Source organism: Anser brachyrhynchus, assembly GCF_964034855.1.
Source record: "Anser brachyrhynchus genome assembly, chromosome: 1".
Taxonomy (NCBI): domain Eukaryota; kingdom Metazoa; phylum Chordata; class Aves; order Anseriformes; family Anatidae; genus Anser; species Anser brachyrhynchus.
Window position 1 is genome coordinate 113083037 of NC_137694.1, and position 21815 is coordinate 113104851.

Below are 21815 nucleotides of genomic sequence, written 5' to 3' on the forward strand. Positions count from 1 at the left end.
AACAAATTGCTCAAACGTAGAAAAATCTATGCTGAATGTTACTCAATTCAATCACTCTTTTTAGGGAAAATGCAGATTCAATGAAACTTTCCCTGCATCAGTCACTTTTCTCCCTCCTCAGTTCAGGAACCTGGTCAAATAAATACTTGCACCATGCTTTGTTGCCTGTTTCAAATGAACAGGAATATTCACAGACAGAGAAACGAGGCATGTGCTCAGGGTCCCTGGGAACCAGGGGCACTGCAATTACAGAACGCAGCCATTCCTTCCACACTTACCGAGTTTCAGTCTCTGGTTCACGAAGCCAGCAGAGGGAGTGGCAACACAGCAAGAATATTAAGATTACAAACCCTGCTGCTAATGAAGCAGGCATGCTTACTGCAGCTAACATGGGAAGACTCCAAAACCCAAAGCTGCAATCCAAAAACTAATGTGCTAACAGCCACACCACTTATTTCAACAGCAGCTCAGGTAAACTTCAGAAAAGCCAGGAATTAGCCCTCCAAATACAATTCTGGCTGAGGCAACTTCCATTAGCTTTTGCTTTTAAAAACCTCATCTTGTGACAACAGTTCTGCACATCTCTGCTTAATTATATGCCACAGCCTCAATTGCTGCTGCAGTAAATGCTGCTGGAATTGTTATCAAGTACTGAATGATAACAGTATTTTTTGAACATGCTACAAAAGATATGAAATTAGTTGCTGCCTCAGGAAAATAACCCAGAAGAAATTAAGGTTACTGTTAGTCTCAGCTTGTTCTGAAATCCAAATTACTTAGCCTAAGGGTAACTGCGACAGGACCAGGATGGAATGAGAAACAACAGCAATTCTTAGAGTGCAATGCGAGTTTGTTTCATGTTTATGCCATATTCTTCACAGCACGTGTTAACTTTAGCCTCTAGTTCTCCTCCTTTTTGAACAACAAAATAATAGACTCCTTAAAAACATCGAGCTGCTTCACATCTAGAAGATTAATATACTCATTCAAAACAGGGAAATGCTTTCTTTTTTTATCAGCTACATTCAGCACAATGATTTATTTGGCTGTTGATTACCCCTGCAGAGTTATCCCTCACACTAGAGGTCTCCAAAATACTGAACTATACAAGGCCTAACCCTCAGAAACTCTACCCCAGAGTGAAAAAGGTAGTTAATAGTGGGGAGACCACAAACAAATATGGGTAATACTACCCCCCCTCCCTTTCCCAGATCTCAAAGCCCCCCTAATAGCAAAATATCTCCTTTATGCTTAACTGATCTTAGGGAGATGTGACCCTCTGTTTCCAGCTTTCAACCTCTCATTCCCTAGACTGAGTGGAGCAGACTGTGGAGACGAAGCACTCCTCACGGGAAGGGGACAGAGCTCTCACTGAGCCCTTCAGGCAGTAAGGAAAACAGGTTGCAGGGCTCCAGACAGAATCAGAGCTACTCCTCCTCAACTGGATTTATGCAGGCTGCGTTAGGAGAGAAGATTGAAAGCCAGGAAAAATATTAATAGATGAAAGGAAGAAAACTTGTGGCTCTGCATGCCTGACATGGAGCAAATTCCTAGGGGAAAGTATACATCATATCCAAGATGGTATTTTTTACATCAATTAGAGACCTAAAATCCAAGGTCATCTCAAGAACAGCCTGTTAAGAAATAACACAAAGAAGTAACAGCTGCCACAGAGCTGATTTTCAGGCTGTAGCCCAAACCTCTCCGTATACAAGGTAGTTGTAGAAAATGAAGCAGCTGTAAGTCACACCGTATTTAACAACCACACTGGCAGGCACTTCATGGAGGTCAGCTCCCCGAAACACGGTGCAGGCTTTGCTCATGGAAGACCTCCCACGGAGTAACAAGGCATGACCAAAGCCTCCTTAAAAACAACTAAAAAAAATGTGACAGAATATTTTCTGTTGAAAAGATGCAATATGGTATGCCTCACACAAAAGCTCTGCCCTTTGCTGACTTCACGGGATATGAAGAATCGCAATAGTGAAGGAGATGACAGGACATCAGCGAGATCGGTCAACCAGACCATGAGTTTCTGGAAAATGGATGGGTCTATAGATGATTTATACCTGCTGGCATTCTGGCCTGGTAATGCTTCACTCCCCTGCTGAAACAGAGGCTGTACCAGCTCAGAACTGAAGAAAAAATCTGCGTGCTCAAAATAAGACATAGAATAGAAACAACTGAGCTGATTTGCCTAGCCAGCCGAACTGCCAGTAATCAACAAGGATACAAATGGGTCAGTGGGTATTTCACACTTGACTGCCCTCTACAAGGAGCTGCAGAGCGGAGACCAAAAACCTTCGATGCAGTTACGGCCCCCCCAAATCAAAGCATGTCCCCCTTTTTAAAATTTCACATGGATCCAGTTTGGGGTAAAAGAAAAACTGAAAAAGCACAGAGCCAGAAGAACAAAGGCTTCAGTACAACATTGTGTTCTATTAAAATCTAAGTAGAGAGAAATTGATGGAGAAGATCAAAACACCTGCCTCCAAATCGCAAAGCTGGATGCAGATTGTTGCTTTCACTCCCACCTCGGGGTAAGTCATTCCAAATTAGAGCACTGGCGTTGTTTAGCTTTAAACACTGTCTTAATGTCGTTCTTCAGAGGCATATTTCATATGGCAATTACAGGCACTTTCAGAAGCTGCCATAAACACCTGCACATTTGCTGATGAGCTATTTCGCTGCTTCGTTTGGTTAAGCAAGCATTCCTACCCCTTTGAGGAGCGATGAAGGCAATTGCCACCTTATTCGCTGCACTTTGAAGGAAAGTAAATGTCAGGACAGCTCTAGCTTCTTTCCGCCTGTCGCGTGAATGAAAAACCAAAGGAACTGGCTGCAGCACACCACAAGTAGTAGTGGACAGCTGTGCCAAGAGAAACCTGAACAGAGAAGGAAGCCCTGAAGTTGAGCCCCAGTCCTGGGAGCTACTGAAGATGCAGGTACTCTGGTGCAGCAGGGAGTTCACAGGCTCTCCGCAGGACATGGAAAAACAAGCAGACCTTCCACACCGCTGAGTTAAATACAAAAACCTGACTTGGGAAAAGATTCCAGAAGATCACAGATCATACCTGAACTGAGTGCAGCACAAAGGAAGCAGTACCTACAAAGCAGCAGAGGCAGGTGGGCTCGTTTTGCTGAGGTGTGTTCATCAGTCACGTCCTGTCTTCACTTCACATGGTACCCACACAGTGCTGCTACTGGACAATATGAAAAGGTTCTGCAGGTTCTGCAGATGCAGTTGGCAAAGCATGCACTGACTCTCAGCAAGGAAAAGGACTCCTCCGTGACCTAAATATTCAAAATAAGGATGTAGAGCACTGACAGAGGCAGGGAAGCTGCTTATTGAGACCAGCTCTAGAGGCCCTGTGTTACAAAGTGTGACTGCTCTGGCTTTGAAATCACCACGTTGCATAAATATGGAAGTCTCAGATCCCAATTTTTTGCACCTAGGGCAGACACTCCAAGGGGAAAGAGTACTCTGCAAGGGTTTTACGGGAAAAGCACAGGCAAAGACAGAAGGATGGGGTCCATGATGAACTGGTGTTACATAGGAAATGGGGACATCTTGTGGCCAGCTATCAATGTTTACAACATGAGCTTAATAGTAGATTTTTCAGCACAGAAGCCTAACTTGGAAAAGTTCGATGAAAATTAAAAAGGAAGAATGTCCTTCATAAATGTTTAATTTTAACTGCTTTGGGGAGTTTATTTCACATCTTACATGAGGCTGCTTTTATCAATATCCTCAGAGGTATTTGCAAAAAGCTGATTTTAAGCCTTCTTGTTTGTGCTACTCCACGTGCTATGAATCTATTACACTCCCAAAAGTCAGACTTGGGGTCCATTTCTCCCCGTCCCCTCTATGTGTTCCTGTTACCAGAACAAGGACGTTTTTGCTAGATCACTTTCAGTAAATACTTTCAGCAAAACAGAGCAGGATCCAGAAATGTTGAGAGGCAGGCTGTACCCACCTGACCCTTCGCAGGCAGAGATGAGTCAGCTTGGTCCCGAGTCCAAGCAAACAATCTTTCACTGTGGCTTGTTTGTCCCTGCTCAGTATCATGCTCATGCACTCACACAGCTGCTGGGTTAGCTCAAGTGTGCACCCAGATCCACCAAAGGAGTCCCTACACTGGGTGACCACAACAACCCGACAGACGTGACCTGGGAAAAGGTGGGCTTGAACCCTGGTGAAGTGCATCAACAGCCCCTCCTGCTCCAGTTTTTATTCCAAATGCCCAAGCCAAAACCATTTCACAGATGTCAGAACAATTATATTGACATTTATGAAACCTTTACTCTGGGGAAAATAGTAAGTATTTTGACATATTCAGAAAACATTTACTTTTTGACTGGAAGAAAAAATTTACCTCAACTCTGAAGAGTTTTGTTTATCTAGAAACTGCTTCTTTTGGGCCATTCTATTCATTTTTCCTGAATTTTCAGTTATTCCAAAAATAAAAATAAAAATAAAGCAAACAGGAATGTACAATATCCTCTTCTCTTTTCAAACAGGAAAGTATGAGGAGACATGGTGCAGGAGCTTTCCTGCTATCCCAGTGCACTTCCCACCACTGCTGTCTTAGAGACATAACGGCGAGAGGCTAAAGAGGTGGTCCTGCTCTCCCACAGCCATTTCTCTTATCCCAGCACTGGTGCTTATCCTCATCTGGATCGGGAAGCTAAACTAGTAGCAAACAATTCACCTCTTCTAGAGTTTAATTTTCTGCAGTTCAGTTCTCTGGACAACCCAGCGTGGAGGGCAGGAATGGCTTTTTCCACCCCAGTGTGCTGTGGGGCCAGTTAGGTACGTTTGGCTGTAATGTCAGCCTCTACCTTGAGGGGTTTTGAACTGTCCCTGTGAGTTATTTATGTGTCTCATCAAACACATGGGGCTCCTGGCTGATCCCAGAGAGGGTGAATGCTCATCCCTTCTTTCTTCCCTGCCGAACATATATCCTGTGGGCAAATCAGGAGTTAAAGGCACCTCTTTGTGCAGCCCAGAAGTAAGTGAGCAATCAGGTCTGTGACTTGCTGGAGGCACAGCTAGATAATGTGACACGCATTCGGTGATGACATATTTCACAGCCTAACCATGTGCACATTAATCCTTCTTTGCTACTGTAGCTACACCTTACAGCTTCCAGAGGTCTCATTTATCATCCACGCAGTGCACTCAGACTGTAATTCTTCTCACTTTCATCACAGAAGTTACAGATCAATGGGACTACACCAGCATACTCTAAGTGTGAATTCTCCTCCTCATAATTTCTACATTGAACCCAATACCTTGGTTGCTCCCGGCAAATGCCAGCGTGCTGTCACTCAAGTCAGATGGGTTTTCCAAGCGACGTGGTGGTGGCTGCATTAATTTCTGCCCTTCCTCTATTTCAGGATAGGTACGTACAGTAAGAGACAGTGAAGGCTGAACAAGGACATCTTTCAGCAAAGCTGAGTCCAGATCTTCAGCAGCTTTTTTGTTAATCTCCACAATTTCATCGCCAGCTTTCAGGCCTGCAATGCAGAAAGGAACAGGTAAGACTTGCACAGCAATGTTTCTGTTACCCACAGACATCAAGGAGCTCAGCTGGGTATTTATAAAGTGCCAGACAGTGTTATGTCTAGACATAGAGTAAACATTTATGACTGCAAATTATATTGAAATTTGATGGACTTCTGCGAGATCTGCTGTCAGGCTGGTACTCCAGTATCCATAAGAGTGAGGTGCCCAGGAAGTCCCTCACGAGGTACCAGCAAGCACATACCCTGTCCTTCTTCACATCGCTCTGCAAGGGGACAGCTGCTGTGTAGCAAGCCATCGTACAAAACATATTCCTCATAAATAAATGTATGCTTAAGGACAGAGCCAGACTTCTCAGGCTCTGCACACAGGACAGGGGAAACACGGAGCCGCATGAAGCATTGCGAGCTGGGTCTGCACCTCTGCTTTGGGAAGCAGAGGCTCCCAGTGAGCAGCCCAGCTAATCCCCCAGGATCACTGTGTCAGCTGTGTTGCTGGACTGGGTTGATTCTTTCTTTTAATTTCCCATATGCATGCTTTTATTTGAAGTGGTCACCTACTGATACACTTAGGAGGAGGGAGAATATTTCCCACTTAACTGGTGTAGGACTTCAGACAACCTCCTCTCTGGCCCTGTCCGAATTACATCCCAGCATACAGATCTTCAAAAGGCAAATTTTAGCACTTGGTACGTTAGACATGGTCTTTTCCAATCCAATTTCAGGAGCTATTTATAGCCCCAGTGCCCAAGGGAAAAGGGGATCCGCAGAGGAAGCAGCTGACTCCCGCTCGCCTCCGGGCGATGCAGCAATGCGACAGACAACGAGCAGCCCTCCAGGGTCCGCAGGAGACCTGACCTTCCCCTCGGCCTGCTCTCCAAATAACAACAGCGAGCTGGACCAGGCTTTAAACCCGAATAAATTCCAGTGTCACTCAGCCTACAGGTCAGTCGCTGGGGCTGCACTCATCGCTGAGGGTATGCTGGCAGGGCCCCTGCAGGCATCTCCCTGAGAGAGAGGACGGAAAATCACGCTGTGCAACAGCCACCAGAGGGACCGCTGTGGCATCCTAGTCACCATCCTGGCATTTACATGGTGGAAAGCTGGAATTTACAGGGCCAGAAGAGCTGCTCCTTGCAGGCAACCTACCCTAGGTGACCTGCTCTTGTAGGTGACTTGCTGTGCAGTGCTCTGGCTGGGAGACCAGGCAAAGGATGACTCTTGGCGCCCTTAAGCCATGATGAGAGGCCCGACTCGATGAGCCTGAGCTGCAAGAGGAGCTCAGCTGCATTCTCCAGGACAGATTACCTACCCTCATTTCAGAAAGAAACACGGAGGCTAAACAGCTCCAGTCCTCTTTAGGAAAATTGAGATCTCTCTTAAACGCATGTAACTGTGCCCAGAAACTGTAGTGTGGAGCGCAGATTCAGAAAGAATAAAATGAAATAAATAGAATAGCTATGAAGCAAATGGACCATAAAATCATATTCGAAATGAGGACAAAACAAAGCAAGTCAAGCATTTCGCTCTATTTCATTTATTCTACTTAGTGATGCCATGTCATAATAGCAGCACATTAATATGCTTGTAACCATAAACATCTTATCTGGGGCTTCGTTTGCTCTTTGTAATCCCTCTTTTGAATCATTTGGGATGAAGCATCATATATACCTCAGTACAATCAAGCATCAGTACAAATCCAGCAATGGCCTAGCTAATGCAAACCAACAGAAAAAGATAACATCATAAATCATAAAAATAATTAGGAGAAAATAAAATTTCAGAGTTTTTCATTAAAAAAAAAAAGATTGAAAAGGAAATACTGTAACTCTTCTAGTTAATTTTCTGCAGGAAATGCAGTCAAATGCAAACATAAATGTAAATAATGCGAGGAAGAGAGAGAGTTTTCCTCTCTGCTAACTATGCGTATCTTGTCATAATATCCTGCCAAATACTGTTATTACAGAAGTGGCTTTTTTTATCAGTTATGAAGAGTAATGTATTACTGAAAGTGTGTTTTAGCATGTCAGCCCCACAGGAGGCAGTGTGTGTTCACGCATTCATTTAAATTTTCATTCAAACATCTGAAAGCAAAGTAAGACCTGCTGAACCCTGCATCTTCACCCTAATACTCTCTTTGTTCCCCACAGGAAGCACAGAGAACTTAATTTCCCTGGTGCAGGCTGGCAGATAGCTGAACCCAAGCCTTGTTCAGGGCTTTTGGCAGAATCCCTATCCTGTCCACCCCCGTCTGGGGCTGAGGTGGGGTGAGGAGGGACAGGACAGAGAAAAATGATCTTTGCAAACTTTATTGAAACGCAGCAGCCTCCAGAGCCCCCCAGGTGTTTTTCTTCAGGTAGTGTCAGAGGCTACAGCTGAGAGAAACTCCAGGTTCCCTGTGGCCAAAACTACTCCCCCCAGCCCTTCCCAGCTTCTGTCTGTGCAGCCCTGTCCCTCCCTTGTGCCACTTGTGCCACTGGCTTCGCTGCAATGCAAGCCAACTCCATTTGCTAGCGGGTCAGAAAAAGTCATGGCAGTTCTCCAATATGACAGTACCTGAATTGGTTCAGCCAGAGGCAGCACCAGGCAGGGGGCTGGAGCTGTCTGGGGGACAACAGACCCCATCGCTTTCAACAACAGCAAGCTCTTGAGTAAGCTCTGCACTACCACCTACCAACTCCCCAAAAAAACTCTGAAGGTGCTTTTGAGGACTCTGCATATACTAATGGGCAATGATGAGGTGAGCGTCTTCCTGCTCTTCTTGCTCCCCATATTACTCTTTAAAATTTGGTTATATTTCAGCTGCCCAGCTCCCTGCCCAGCCCCTCCTGTGGCTGCAGGAGCAGCAGTGCTGGCACACGAGGGAGGGCGATGAGTGGGAAAAGCAGTATGGGCATGGTATTGCCAGGGTTGGCTTCAGTCAGGGTAAGGCATGGCAGAACCGTACCCCTCTCTGCACTACGACTCGCCTGGCAGCCGAGTTTTCTCTGCTGGTTTCTGGCGCAAGTGCTGTGACGCTTTCTGAAAATGCTGGGAGCAAAACTAGAGGCAGTAATCCCAGCCACAGAGGGTAACCTGAGAGCTTCTACCGTACCTGTTTATCTTGCAGTGACTGACTTGAGAGGGCCCTGGCTTTTCTTTCTAGCTGCAAGGGAGGTGCTGACCCTCCTACACGCAAAGCAACTCAAAATTAAAAGTTTGACTATAGAGCACTGTCGATTCCAAGAGCAGAACAACCATATGTTCATCACCTCAGGTTCTTGCTGAAAGAGCACGATCTTTTCTGGACTGGGATCCTGTTTTGGTGCGTTTATAAAACTTCCACCTCAACAAGCTCACGGTATGCACCAGGATTAAACAAACAATGCCAAACACAATTTAAAAATGTCTTTTACCTTTCTTGAAAGCTAGGCCTGTCTCTTTGACACCATTCACATACAGCCGACGAATCCCTTCTTCTTCCACGGAGGACAGAGAGAAACCTAGGGAGATACCCAGTGACATGGTTAGAAAGCACCAAACAATTACAGCATTACCTAACGACTGCACGCACTGCAGTTAAGGCTGTGCCGTGCCTGTAGCGAGCACTGTTCCTCTCAAAGTGGTCGATAATTCCTCCCTTCTCCCTTTCCTTAAACCTTTACAAATAGAAAGCTAAAGTGAAAGCGGCTGTAAGAAAAAACTGAATTGAATTTCTGAGTTTGCACATATCGTTTACAGTTTTATTTGAGTATACCACAGCTGCAAAATGTTGGAACACACTTTGAATTCTCCTGCCACAAAAGGTCACTACGAGAAGTTTGCTGTTTGCAGACAAAGGCTGTACAGAGCTGTGGTTTGTGACCCAAACCAACAAAAGCCAGGAAACTGAGAGCTATGGCTGACTTGCCATCCTTAACTCATACGATGCATACCGGTGCCTGCTACAGCAAAATGTCAGCTTTGACTTTTTGAATTTCGTGGGCTGGACGAGTTTGTAAAAATGCTGCCTTCCCCTCTGCCTCTTTCTTTTCTCAGCTGCTCCTGGCACGACCTGTTATTTGCCGAGTCTCTGCTCAGCCCACGTTTTATAGCGGCGTTAGAGAGCCCCAGAACAACCTTACAATGCAAGTACTGACACAGCCTTAATTTTAACAGTGCAAATGGTGCTGTTACATTTGGTTTAGGTGATTTTCTTGCCATTTGTGTTTGACATTGTGCAAGATAACAATGTGTAAAGTAAATACAATGTGTTTAGTTAAATAGGCTTTGCTTATTTACTGTTGAGAGTTATCTAAAGAAGAACATTTGCCTTTCTGAAACTTCATTACTCCCTAAATGGGTGTAAGAAACCATTTGCTCTGTCTTTTTCCAACTAGAAAAACATTTACAAACCTCTGGGGGGGGAAGATACTTGTTTGACATGGAATCAGCCACCAGCCAAGAGGAAGCAGATGTGCTGGGAGCCTATTCTGACTTTAGGACTCCCTTCAAGTCGATGGTTATGGATGAGAAGTTATTTTTTCCATATATCATTAAAAAAAAAAAAAAGGAGGGGGAAGAATGTGGCAGCCTAGAAGCTAGGAGCATATGGCCCTTCATGGCTTACTGAGCTACTTGGAACCCATATGCAAGCTCCTCAGCCTGAATAAAAGGAAATTTGTGAAGCTCACTCAACACACCAGATTTGGCAGCGGGAGCAACTCTTGACTAAACAAAAGAGCAGATGTAAAACAAATAGTAGCTATTGATTGTCATCGCCATGAAGCCTACCTGGAAAACCTTCACACCACAGGCCCTGTGGAGCGTGCCCAAGACTTCGGTTTGAGTCAGCACAAATTAGCAGTTATTAAAACAATCACCCTTTTGCAGCTGAAATGCTGTTTTGCTGTACTGCCTTCGCTCCAACTACCACACAGTTAAAACAAGGCTGAGCTTCTCAAGTTCTTGTTGTGGCTAACCTTGAGAGGACACCCAACCTTTCCCAAGCTTTTTTTTTTTTTCCCCAGAAGACAGCTTCCTCCTCCAATCTGTCATTCAACTTTCAGTCAAAAAATAAAATCCAGAGCAATAATTACTAGTAGAATGGGTGTAAGGAGACAGGGAGTTCATCTGGATGAGAAACACCTCAGTCAAGTGTGTATATATATGCACCTATGTTTGCACAGATGCATATTTGCACATATACGTATGTCTAGTTTGTATATGGACACATATATTTCAAACGTACAGTTTTTGTCTGGATGAATTCTCCAGGTGCTCACACGAACACGTGTACAAGCACTGCGTGAGAGGAAGGGCAGGAGTGGGTGGAAGTGACAGCAGTTGCATAAGCTGGCATCGCTGCCAGAAAGATTATCATCAAACTGTGCATGGACCCTGAAACACAGGTGTGGAGAGAGGGGTGGTGACCCAGACAGGGCCTTTTCTTCACCGCAAAGTTTTGATGACAGGAGAACAAAAGTCAGCATCTAGGAGTGCACAGGGCCACATAAAACCAACGCAATACCACAACAAACCTGCCTCCACGAAACGACCTCAGCCCCCCAGGACAGACAGTTACTCACAAAAGCACCAACAGAGAGATGTTCCCAGTACATACAGGGGCTGGAAGCAGTGGGCTCTCGCTGGGGATGCTCCCTGATTTCTGCCCGCACAGCCTTGTGCAAAGAGGCAGGTACCAGTGAAAGAGGCATGTACGTGTGTGCCCAGGCAGCACAGCAACAGAAACCAGCTGACATGTAATGAAGGCAAGGTCCAACACGCTGGCCAGATACCTCGAGAGCGTCTCTTATCACAGAAACATTGTCAGGATTAATTAATGGCTGCTTGTGAAGGATCCTGAAAATTCACAGTGATTTACAAACATTATTATTGCTATAACTGGAATACTAGCAATAGCAGCGGGCAAGGTCTAATGATTTCCATAATTTTATTCATTTTTCTTCGTTTCATGAAGACTTTTCCAGTTCTTCTGGAGGAATCAAGGCACAGGGGATTTGGACATATGTTTTTAAAATGTGCAAGAAGTATGAGAAGGGTTGAATGAAGCTGCAGACAAGAAGAAAAGCAATCGTAAGAATGAAAAATCCCGTAGCGCCTGGACGTTCAGCTGTGGTACTGGCTCCTGACCCTGTTCCCAGCACTTACTCAAGTGCTCGTGAGGGGCTGAGCTAGCTTCTTGCGCTGCCCAGCTGCCTAAGAACCAACTTCAAAAGTAATCCTGCTCATAGGAAGACTTAGGCGAGATGCTTGGAGACTCTGCAGCCATGTTATTGATTTAGACATCTTTCAAAACAAAACCAGTAGCAAGAGCCCTTGAGCAATCCCGTTAAAAAGGAATCTATGTGGAAACCAGACAGCTCTGATCTTCATGCTGCCATAGCTCGTGTATGGGCTTTAGCTTGCTCTCTGGATTGTAAAAGTATGTGTTGGCAACACTCATTCCATAAAGAGACTAAGAGGACGTAAATGTACTTAACATACAGGACTGGAAAGAATTTCAGAATGAACCCCAGCACCAAGAGAGGGTCAGCACAGCTCTGTCACCTGTCCTCTGTTCCCCTGCAGGGGAGTATTTCAGTACACACTTGTCACTGCATGACCACATGGTACGGTTTCTGAGGCACATACAGACTACAGAAATTCTGCTATTGTTTAAAGTCAAAACAAGTTCTGCCATTTTCTTTCAATGAGAGCAAAGTCAGCTTTTTTGGGCGCGTTTAGCATTCGCCCTCTGCAGGGTCAGAGCCACTGAACAGATACATCCCATGTATCACGCAGCTGATCCCCTTTCACAGGACATGACAGTACATTTCGTTGTCTTTCCCATCACTTAAAAAAAAAAAAAAGAGAGAAAGAGAAAGAAAGAAACAGGAAATGCCACAATACCCCTAATTCTCGCAGTCCTTTCAGCCATAGCATAATTATTGAACCTAGGGCCATTGCTGTGCTAGTTCAGATTTCTTTCTCAGGCCTTCAGTATTCAACCCACAGTCAGTACTACTGCTTTGTAGCAGTGCTCTATATTCGAATGGCCTGCAGCTGTATAATAAGCAGTCCGGGAATTCAGAATTATTCTAGTCATTAAAACAGAATATTTAGATAAACAGTAAAAAGATGCAGATTGGCTTCCCGCAGGGTGGGTTGCACAAATAATGTTAAAAAACACTACAGAACTGTAATTGCTAGACCAAAGGGCAACCTCACCAGGCTGGAGGTTTACAGCTTCAAATATTCAAAAGATAATACAACCACCCCCACGTAAAGATTGGGAACTTTGCTGAAATTACACAGGGAGGAGTTCCCCCATTTTACACGCAGATCCGTAAGATGTGTCAGATTCTGGTTCTAGGAGTCCACGGGGGCTCCTTGAGAACTGGGTGTCCTTGGGACCAGGCTCCCCCAGCCTCAGGAACAGCAGGGCAGGATAGGGACCCACCTTACAGACCTGCAGCAGGCAGGGAAAGGGGACAAGGAGCTTCTCCTGCAACAGCTGCCCAGCCGCAGACCTCGCGAAGCCTCCCACCTGCAGCGATGCTCCTGGCTGCGTCGCTGCCATCGCGCCTGGAGCTGCCCCGGGGGGGCTGGGAGAGGATGGGGTGAGGAGGGGGAGACCCCACTGGCAGCCCCAAGCTGCACCAGCAGCCCTCTGCCAAACCCCAGCTCTGCTGCAGGGCCCCCGCGAGCACTGCAAGGCGGACATTCACGTGGGATGTGACAACCAGCAAAGGATGCCATGTGCTGCCAGCACGCAGTCCCACAACCTCTGTACTCGGTGCTTTGAGAGACTAGAAAAACAAGAAAACATTTGTCCTTTCTGCCACTGTAGCTCTCATCAAAGAGCTGCATATCCCACAGCCTGAGCACCGGGAGAAACAGTGCTCAGTGCATTACAAATAAAAGCATCCTGCTTCAGGGCAGGGGAGCGAGCTTTCTGTGGATGGCACAGGCATCGGATGTGCTTTCCTTATTTTGTTCAATGGGCCTTTCAGGTATAGCAATCAATAGCAAGCAGTTACTTACACTTGAATTGACTTGGTAGGAAGGTAAAAACAAATTGAGGAGAGATACTTACCATAAATATCAGAGGATGCATCAGACTTCTCTATTTGAATGTGCTGCGTAATTTTCTGACAGATTTCTATTTCTTTGTAAAGCTGAATAGAAAAAAAAAAATACATAAAAATACTTTACTGTGGGAGGACACATTAACTGTAATAATTTTGAACAGACTTCTTTCTTAATTACAGGATGGAGAAATAGACTGTGAGCATTACCTATCAGACAATTTTTCTCCACGTGCATGAAACGTACAAGCAGTGTCACTATGCTGTACTGTTAAGAACATAGTTAAAAAGGAGGAAGCCAACAAAAAAGAAAGGACACATCCATTCCACTCTCTCAATACAATTTTGAGTGCACAAGAAAAAGAGCTTGTATGCCTACTCTTGTATTTAGTGGGAAGTCATCTTTTATCATTAAGTATTTATATTAATTAGAGTAAGACATTGCAGGAATTGAATTATTTTATAGTATTAAAGTCACAGGTAGGGATTTTGCTTCTAAAATACGTTCCTTAATTGCTACAAGACGATCAGAATTTATATGCAGTTCTTTTTTTCAGCATGTAATTTCACCTTTACCACGTTTATGTTTATTTGTGCTGAGAAAAGCGCCCAAGTCTTTGAAGTTGTCATTAGCATCCTTCCTGGGAGACCAGCACAAATTCACACCTCCAGGTGGCAACCCAGAAGCCTAAGCACACGCTTGCAATTCACAAGCCAAACAAGCCCTCAGCTGCACCCCTGTACTCTGTCCCCCTCCCTCAGAGAGCACAGAGTAAGGTAAGAGGAATTATGCTTTTAAATCACTTAGGTTCCTGTGCCTTGTCTTACTTACTGTTGTATCGCAGTCCTACCTCTCAACTCCTAACAAACGAGCTGGTACTGGGGCCTGTCACACCGTCTCAGACAGGGAAATCCCATTTTTCCAGACATTTGGAGACTCCAAACTGACACCTCTGGGAGTCAGCCCTGACTTTCTCAAAGCCATTCTGAAAACCTCAGTCTCAGCAAAGGTTTGAAGCTATTTTTTTTTCCATAGCAGAGGCTAGGACTTCACTCACAGACCATCCTTTCATCTTTGGAAAAAATCATACCCACAGGTGAATGAGAGTTCACACGTAAACATTTTGTTTAAAATGCTGGTGTGACTGTGTAAAAAAGCAATTCCCAGTAATTAAGTTAACATTTTAAAACTGTACATTAGTGTTTGGACCGAAGCATTTAATCCACTTCTTTAAAAAAAAGTTACTCATTAGTAAACGGTTCCTTTAATAAATATATAATTTTATCTCCTGCTTCTACCAACACTTATACATCTGTTTAATGCAAATATTATGCGCTACAGAACAGTTGTATACCCACTTAAATGGTTTTATATAGCAAGATAAATTGTAAAATTCAATGAGGATGCCATGCTAGCGTTGCTTTTAAAATGTGGTTTTCAAATATGGAAGCACATTATTCAACACTTGAAAATGAGTCAAATGACATTCACATAATCTCAGCCAGATTTCAGTAAAGATTTTTTTAAAAGTAGAAAGAAAAAAAAAAAAAGGAGTGAAAACTGCAGCGTTTTCAGAACAAAAACTGTCTGAACCCTGCAGTTATTTCAGCAAGAAAGCTATCTGGATGAGCACGCAAGACCTGAAACAAGGATGGCCAACAAGGGATCGAGGGCACAGGGATACGGGAACTGCTCACTGCCTACATCCCGAGAAGAATCTCCATGGAAAGGGAAGCAAATATCTGGGACCCACAGGCTGCTGTGGAGCTGCCCAGACCACAGCCATGACAGGCAGGAGCACTGAGCTGACACCAACATTTCTGTGCCCCATGGACCTACCATCCCAGCTCCAAAGGCAGGCAGCGCGTTTGGGCTGTGGATGCTCGTGCTGCTGGCACCGCAGGTTCGGGGGGGCTCTGCTCAGAGGGGTTTAATGGCAGTACCAGGAGCATCCGGGGGGGTTGCTAGGCACTGGTGCTCAGGATTGCCTCCTGACGACAGCTGCCCCCGTGATCCACTTCAATCCCTCTGTTCCCCGTGGTGTTTCTTAAAGCAGCTTTGGGGGATCTATCATTACCTGAATTTTCTCAAGCTTGTCACCTGCTTGCTCTTTTTTCCTCTACATTTTTGGTCTTGTCTCAGCACCCTTTCCCAGGACTACTTTTCACAGCAGCCCCAATGCCTTCACCGGTGAGATTTCCAGAGAGGTCTCCTGTCTCCTGCTTTCATCTGAAAGCAACAACTAAATCCTACCCAACGCAGGAACCCAAGTCTGGCACGTCAAGCTTCAGTCAAAACATTCCAATGCTTAGTTTACAATAAAAGGTGCTTAAAAATATAACTGCCTGGTGCAGCACCTAATGCTAAATATCCGTCTCCGAGCCCTTAGTAACATTTTTAACACATAATAAACCAAGCTCATGAATTTTTGAAAGACTACGTCAGAACACAAAGCATCACCGGTAATGTTTAGAGAGGAATGGAATATGGACATTTAATCTCCATTTCTTATTTAAATAGATCTTATATGTTCTGCAAGAAAAAGGAATACCATCAGAAGAAATGATGTTTACCTTTTCTGCAGTAATGTATTGTAAAAGCATTTTAGTAGGTGGAAGATAGCTCTAGCAAGGTATTATTACGGCAAAACTATTATAAAGAGCTTTTCAGGAGACCACAAAAATAGGGTCATTAGTTTCATCATACTGCAAGAGAATAATTTCATTTAACACTTGAATAAAAGTAACAGATTTTCTCATGAAACAAGCATACATGCGCATACAAGCACACATACAAATGCATATTGATTTAATGATACTGCATTAGGTATGATCCTGCCTATGCTATAACCTTTCAGCATGTGAGTAGTCCTACAGACTGTGGAGTTTTGCTGTAATTTCATTTTTTTCAGAATAAACAACAAGTGATGACCATGTCAATCCTATATCCCATCGGCATAAGGCAACTCCCCAAAGTCCTCCCAGGCAATGAAAGCCACAATCTGTCTTCTCTGAGTTTTAATCATCGCTCCCAGCTATGTTTCACCTCCCAGTTTTAGTACTTTCTCAGTAATACTTTTTTAACAGTGATAATGGCAAACCCCAGAAGTTCTTTAGTAAATGAACAAAAGCATCCATAACTGGCAAAGTTTTACTTTTTATAAAATAAAACAACCACCAATAAAAAGGACTTTAAAAAGCTTTAGAGCATGCATGTGTAAAATCATAGAGTTAAAGCACGACACTAATTCTGTTTGGTCTTTTTTTTTTCATCTCTGATTTCAAAATTCCTTTGAAGTCTGCTTTTGAGATTCATGATATGAAAACATCCCAATGAAGCAATTAGGAATGTATATTCTCACACATAACTCCAGAGCTTTTTAAGTTCAACATTTACCTTCCCATTCAGGAGAAAAAAAAAACGAAAAAAAAAAACTTTTGTGTTTCCTCCCTCCCTTAAAAATCAAAGTGATCTGAAGAAGTAGTATTCAGGCCTCAACAGTATGTCTTCAGAATAAACAAGGAAAATAAGAACAAGAGAAAAAGGCATATATCTTGAGAGATATTAAGCTTAAATGTACGATACAATAACCTTTGCCCATTACCAATGGCTGTTCCTTCTCTCCCTTCCACACAGACCCATGCATGCACACACATAAGCAAAACACCAACTCTCTCCACTAGATGAAATGTTTGGAGAGATTACTTTACCGCAGGCCAATTTGCTATGGCCGTCATAGCACTGTAATTGCAAGTTAAAAAGCATAACTGCTTATTACAAACACCAGATAAACACTAATTAATAGTGTCCTACACAGTGTCATCTAATTTTGCTCAGGAGGTAGCATTACCAATTCGTAGATATCCTCTTCTGGCTTTGGTACATAAAACTGAATCTGGTTTTCAATCAGGAATTTAAGACGCAGGTAGTGAGCGGAGTGATCCAGCTGGTGAGTCTGTAAGAAATGGAGAAGAGGCTTTGTAAGAGAAGAGCAGTGGCTCAAATTATCTATACTTAGAAAATGGCATGACATTCACAGAGAGAAAAAGGTGGAGGTGCTCCAGCACCATCTGTCGTAAGAGGACCATGATCTCCTAACTCAAACAAGAATCCAAACCTTCTCCTCTCCCCCAAAAGCGAGTGCTCATTTAACCTGATCAGGACGTCAAGGGCAGTGCTACTACTCTAAGCAGCCTCTTCACTTCTGCTTATTTCACAATTCTGCTCCGTCTCGGGCTATTGCAGGAATAAGCAAACACTATTAAAGCAGAAGGCTTGGAGCAGATCTTTTGTACACACAGTGTGATTTAAAGGAAACTTTTTTCTGTTTGTTTTTTTTAGCACCTTCATAATTTAGCAAGTATATATGGTTTAGCAAATTTCAAGCAAGGTTATATAAAAAAATCTGTACATCCTTTAAATTCAAAACAACCCAGGATAGGCCGGCTTTAAAAGGCTAAAAGAAGCCGAGAGTTGTGTACTGGATTACCTCCCAGTGGAAACAGGTCACACCATTTTAATGAATTAGTTATAATTAGCTGAGGATATGGCATTTGGTCTGGGAGATGTTAACGACCTTTTCTCAGCACGATTAATAAGCTCAATTTAAGCAGAGGTTAATGCAGTGTGTAATCAAAACACATTGGGAATGGTGATAAACACAAAGAACGTCATTCAGAAGTTACTTTCAAAGTTCGTAAACTGTTGACTAAAGCTAATGAAAAATCCAGAAGTGATTCACAAATACAGCAGGGAAATCCACCTCACCATCACTTTTGAACTCCCGTTATTATTATATGCTTTTATACATCTGCCTTTCCATCCTGTATTACCAAATTACCAAAACCTCCAAGGTTGTACTAAAAACAACGGCTCATCTGAAAATTCGTGCACGAATGTCATCGTTTCCTATTTGTTATGTGTTGCCCTTGTGTTTTTTAAAGGCTCACTTATCCGGTTCAAGCCAAGCTGATGATACACTGAGACTCAGCTGACTGATGACACAGTACGGATGATGAGTAATGCACACCGAGTGACCTGCAGAGAAGATCACACCCTCACCGAGCAAACTCTTCAGCAAGTATTTGGAGAACAGCGAGCATTTTTGAAAATCTGGATTAGGCAGTGAATAAAAAATAGCTACCAATGCAAAAATAAATGACAGACCTATTGCTGCACTCTACGTATTGCTGCATTCCAGTATGCCCGATTCAAAAACCAAATTATCCTTACATGAAATTGAGTACCTGAAATGGGATAAGCCCTGTAATCTGGACAAATGCCTAGTTAATTAAATAAGGAATCCGAAATCTATCAAAAGCCAAAATAAAGGAACTGAATGTGGGAGAGCCTCACCGTCTCCCTCCTTTTTCTTTTTTGATAAACATTTCACCAGCTCTGCTCATTGTTTATTGACCATTTTTCCTAGTTTTGTCTCTTACGTGCACATATATATGAACACCCCAGAAATTCCTGGGAAGCAGGATTGGTTGTAATTGTTCAGAAATGATACAAAAGAGCCCTAGATCAGTTTCTGGTCAGATTAATTTACGATCCCTAGATACAAACTGAAGAGCATCGTGCACACGAATTAAACAAAAACAGGGAGGAGACATAAAAACACAGATAGCACATCTGAAGACTGGAGGAAAAAGCTTGCGGTAAGTTTCAGCGAAAGCCTCTGAAACACTTCAGCCATTTAAAGCCATTAGTGGGGAAAAAAATGGTATGTGGAAAACCCACACTAGCAGAAAAATTAACCGGGCAACCTAACAGCCTGCTTCTGCCACTGAATTGAATCTTCTTGTGGTCTCCTGTGCTGAAGATCTCTTATGTCTTCTGCATTTCATACAGCTTCAGGTATGGCCAAGTGAGAGCCACCCAGCAAGTGCCAGGTCAGCCAGATTTACGCTGTGTAATTATGTGTAATTTAACATAGCCCAGGGTTCAGCGAGAGCCCCCATCCACAGCTGTGTGTTTTCGTTGCTTCCAAACAGACCTCTGAACACCTTCCCATTGCAGAGGACATCCAAAGAGACACTTCTCGGTGTGCCCGAGGGCTAGTCAGAAGGCCAGCAGAGATCACAACCTGTTGCAGAGGGACATCGGTGGATCAGGCTCGGGGCCTCAAGGCGCTCGGGCGCAAGACGCCGCAGGCTGGGAGCTGCCTCAGCTGCACTGGTGGGGCAGGTTGTGCTCACGTCTGCCTGCCCCGCGCTGTTCAGCCCCTGCCCTGATACCATCTTAACAGAGGAGCCGTCCCCGCAGGCGGGTGGCTTGATCTACCCTTCCCGGCGGTCCTTGAAAGGGCTCCCGCTGGCTTTGATACAGGCACTGCATCAGGCGCAGGGACGGGTGCTGACGCCTCTGATCTCACGCCCGTCGGTCCTGCAGGGAGATTTGCTCGGGAGAAAATCGTGCGGGACATTTTGGAGAGTAGGAGGGAGCTAAACACAAGATGACAGATGCTGCATGGAAGCTCTGAGCTATCCAGAGCAGGGCACTGCCGAAAGAGGCCACTGGATAAATCTCACATAGCTTTTGAGCCACTCATTTCTTCCAAGAAACACCACCGGCCACGGTGGATACCGCTGCATCCACTGCACTGCATCCACTGCAGTGCAGCCCCATCCATGCCAGGAAATGGGAGTCATCACCGTCAAAGCTGTGATGCTGCAGCACATGAGCCAGAACATTTAGTTAATTAAAAATTGCATAGCTGCAGCAAGGCCTTGTCTGTAGCGAAATTTGACATCAGTCATTTTCAAATAGAGGCACAATTGTCTACTGAAGTGAAAGGAAAAGGTCCTCTTGAAGAGGAAACAGCCAGTCTGCCCTAAAAGCCATACTTTTAACCCACTTTTTTTCTTCTTTTTTTTTTTTCTGTTGCTGGTCTAGCTGCATCCATATGCAGGAAGGTGGGAGCAGAAACAGCGCAGCTTTAGTGATATTCATATCCTTTCAAGACCACCCAAAACACCTTTTAGCAGTACAAATAAGCTGCTTGGTTTATTTATTTCTCTCCTAATAACTCTGGCTATGTCTGGACTAAATTAAGCAACTAACCCAATTTAAAGCCTAACCCGACAGCTTAACCGATGTGCTCTTGAGGAAGAATTTACAGGCTGGGGTGTGAAACAATTCAACAGGCTCCGGGTGGCGTAGCGGGTCGGCACATAGCCTGAACTCTTCATCCATTTCAGCTCCCCTCCAGTTAAACTGGGGACAGGCACCTCCAGAGGACCGTTCAGCCTGACCTTAGACATGTCCAAGACAGCTGGATTCATCCCGCTGCATGACCACTGTCTCAGGACAGGGACATACAAGAAAGGGAGTATTTTTTCAGCTTGGCGTGGGAGACGGAGTTAGCACTGAAGTTACAGCATCGCGGAAACATGCTGGTGAGCCCATCGTGTTACTCCAGCTTTGCACCTGTGTGGCCCGAGCCTTTTCTGCTGGAACACATCAGCTCAGAATCAAAGCAAGCCCACAGAGCATCAGGCTTAAGTCACTGCCTGGAGACTTTTAGCACAGATCCAAAGGGCATGGGGAAATCTGCTTCTTGCCCCTCATGCCGTCTATTTCAGTAACAGTGGGAAAACAGAAGCTCTTTTGCTTCTCACTTCTTATACAGTTCAGGCAAAAGACTAAATGCCACGTGGTCTGCTATGCTCGATTTTTGGTGTTATTCCCTCCATACTGCTTCTGCCTACATCCATATGTACTGTACGTGTTTCTACTCGATTTTAAGACATAACGTTATGCAAATTTTAGTAATATGTACACACACGATCACACCTATAGCTATTATCCAATGGAAACAATTTAATGTATCTATACTGACTTTTTTGCCTTCCAAGAGAGGCTATTAGTTAAATCTTAGGAGAAATATTCGAGAAACCACTTTAAAATATGCTTTAGACTCTCCTCCCACCAATCTTGAATCATAAAAGTGTCACAAAGCAGCCTCCAAAACCTAACTCGCTGTATAATAACAAGCAGCAATGTTAGTATAAGAACACATTTTCTACAATGACTTGAGTGCACTTAATGTTCTCCAATAGAATAATCAAGCTCAGTTTAATAGCACAGATAGATTTAACCACATCTACAAACATGAAGAGGTTTATATGAAATGTAGATCTTGAAATGTTTACTACACCAGAACTTGACTGGTTCTCAGATGGCAGATGGCAAACTGATGTGAAATGATGTGGATCAGATATTAAAGGGGGGAAAAT

At 44.1% G+C, this 21815-nt stretch overlaps 1 protein-coding gene across 5 annotated transcripts in view; it reads right to left on the reverse strand.

The window, feature by feature from the left end:
- The window catches only part of TIAM1 (TIAM Rac1 associated GEF 1), a 115020-nt gene that overhangs the window by 30051 nt on the left and 63154 nt on the right, over nucleotides 1–21815 (reverse strand). For all 5 annotated transcript variants that reach the window (XM_080599074.1, XM_080599088.1, XM_080599085.1 and 2 more), the window contains 4 exons: nucleotides 17426–17530; nucleotides 13583–13664; nucleotides 8922–9008; nucleotides 5296–5520 (listed from right to left, as the gene is read on the reverse strand). In XM_080599074.1, coding sequence (XP_080455200.1) covers nucleotides 5296–5520; nucleotides 8922–9008; nucleotides 13583–13664; nucleotides 17426–17530 — 499 coding nt within the window. The remainder of the gene's footprint in view (nucleotides 1–5295; nucleotides 5521–8921; nucleotides 9009–13582; nucleotides 13665–17425; nucleotides 17531–21815) is intronic.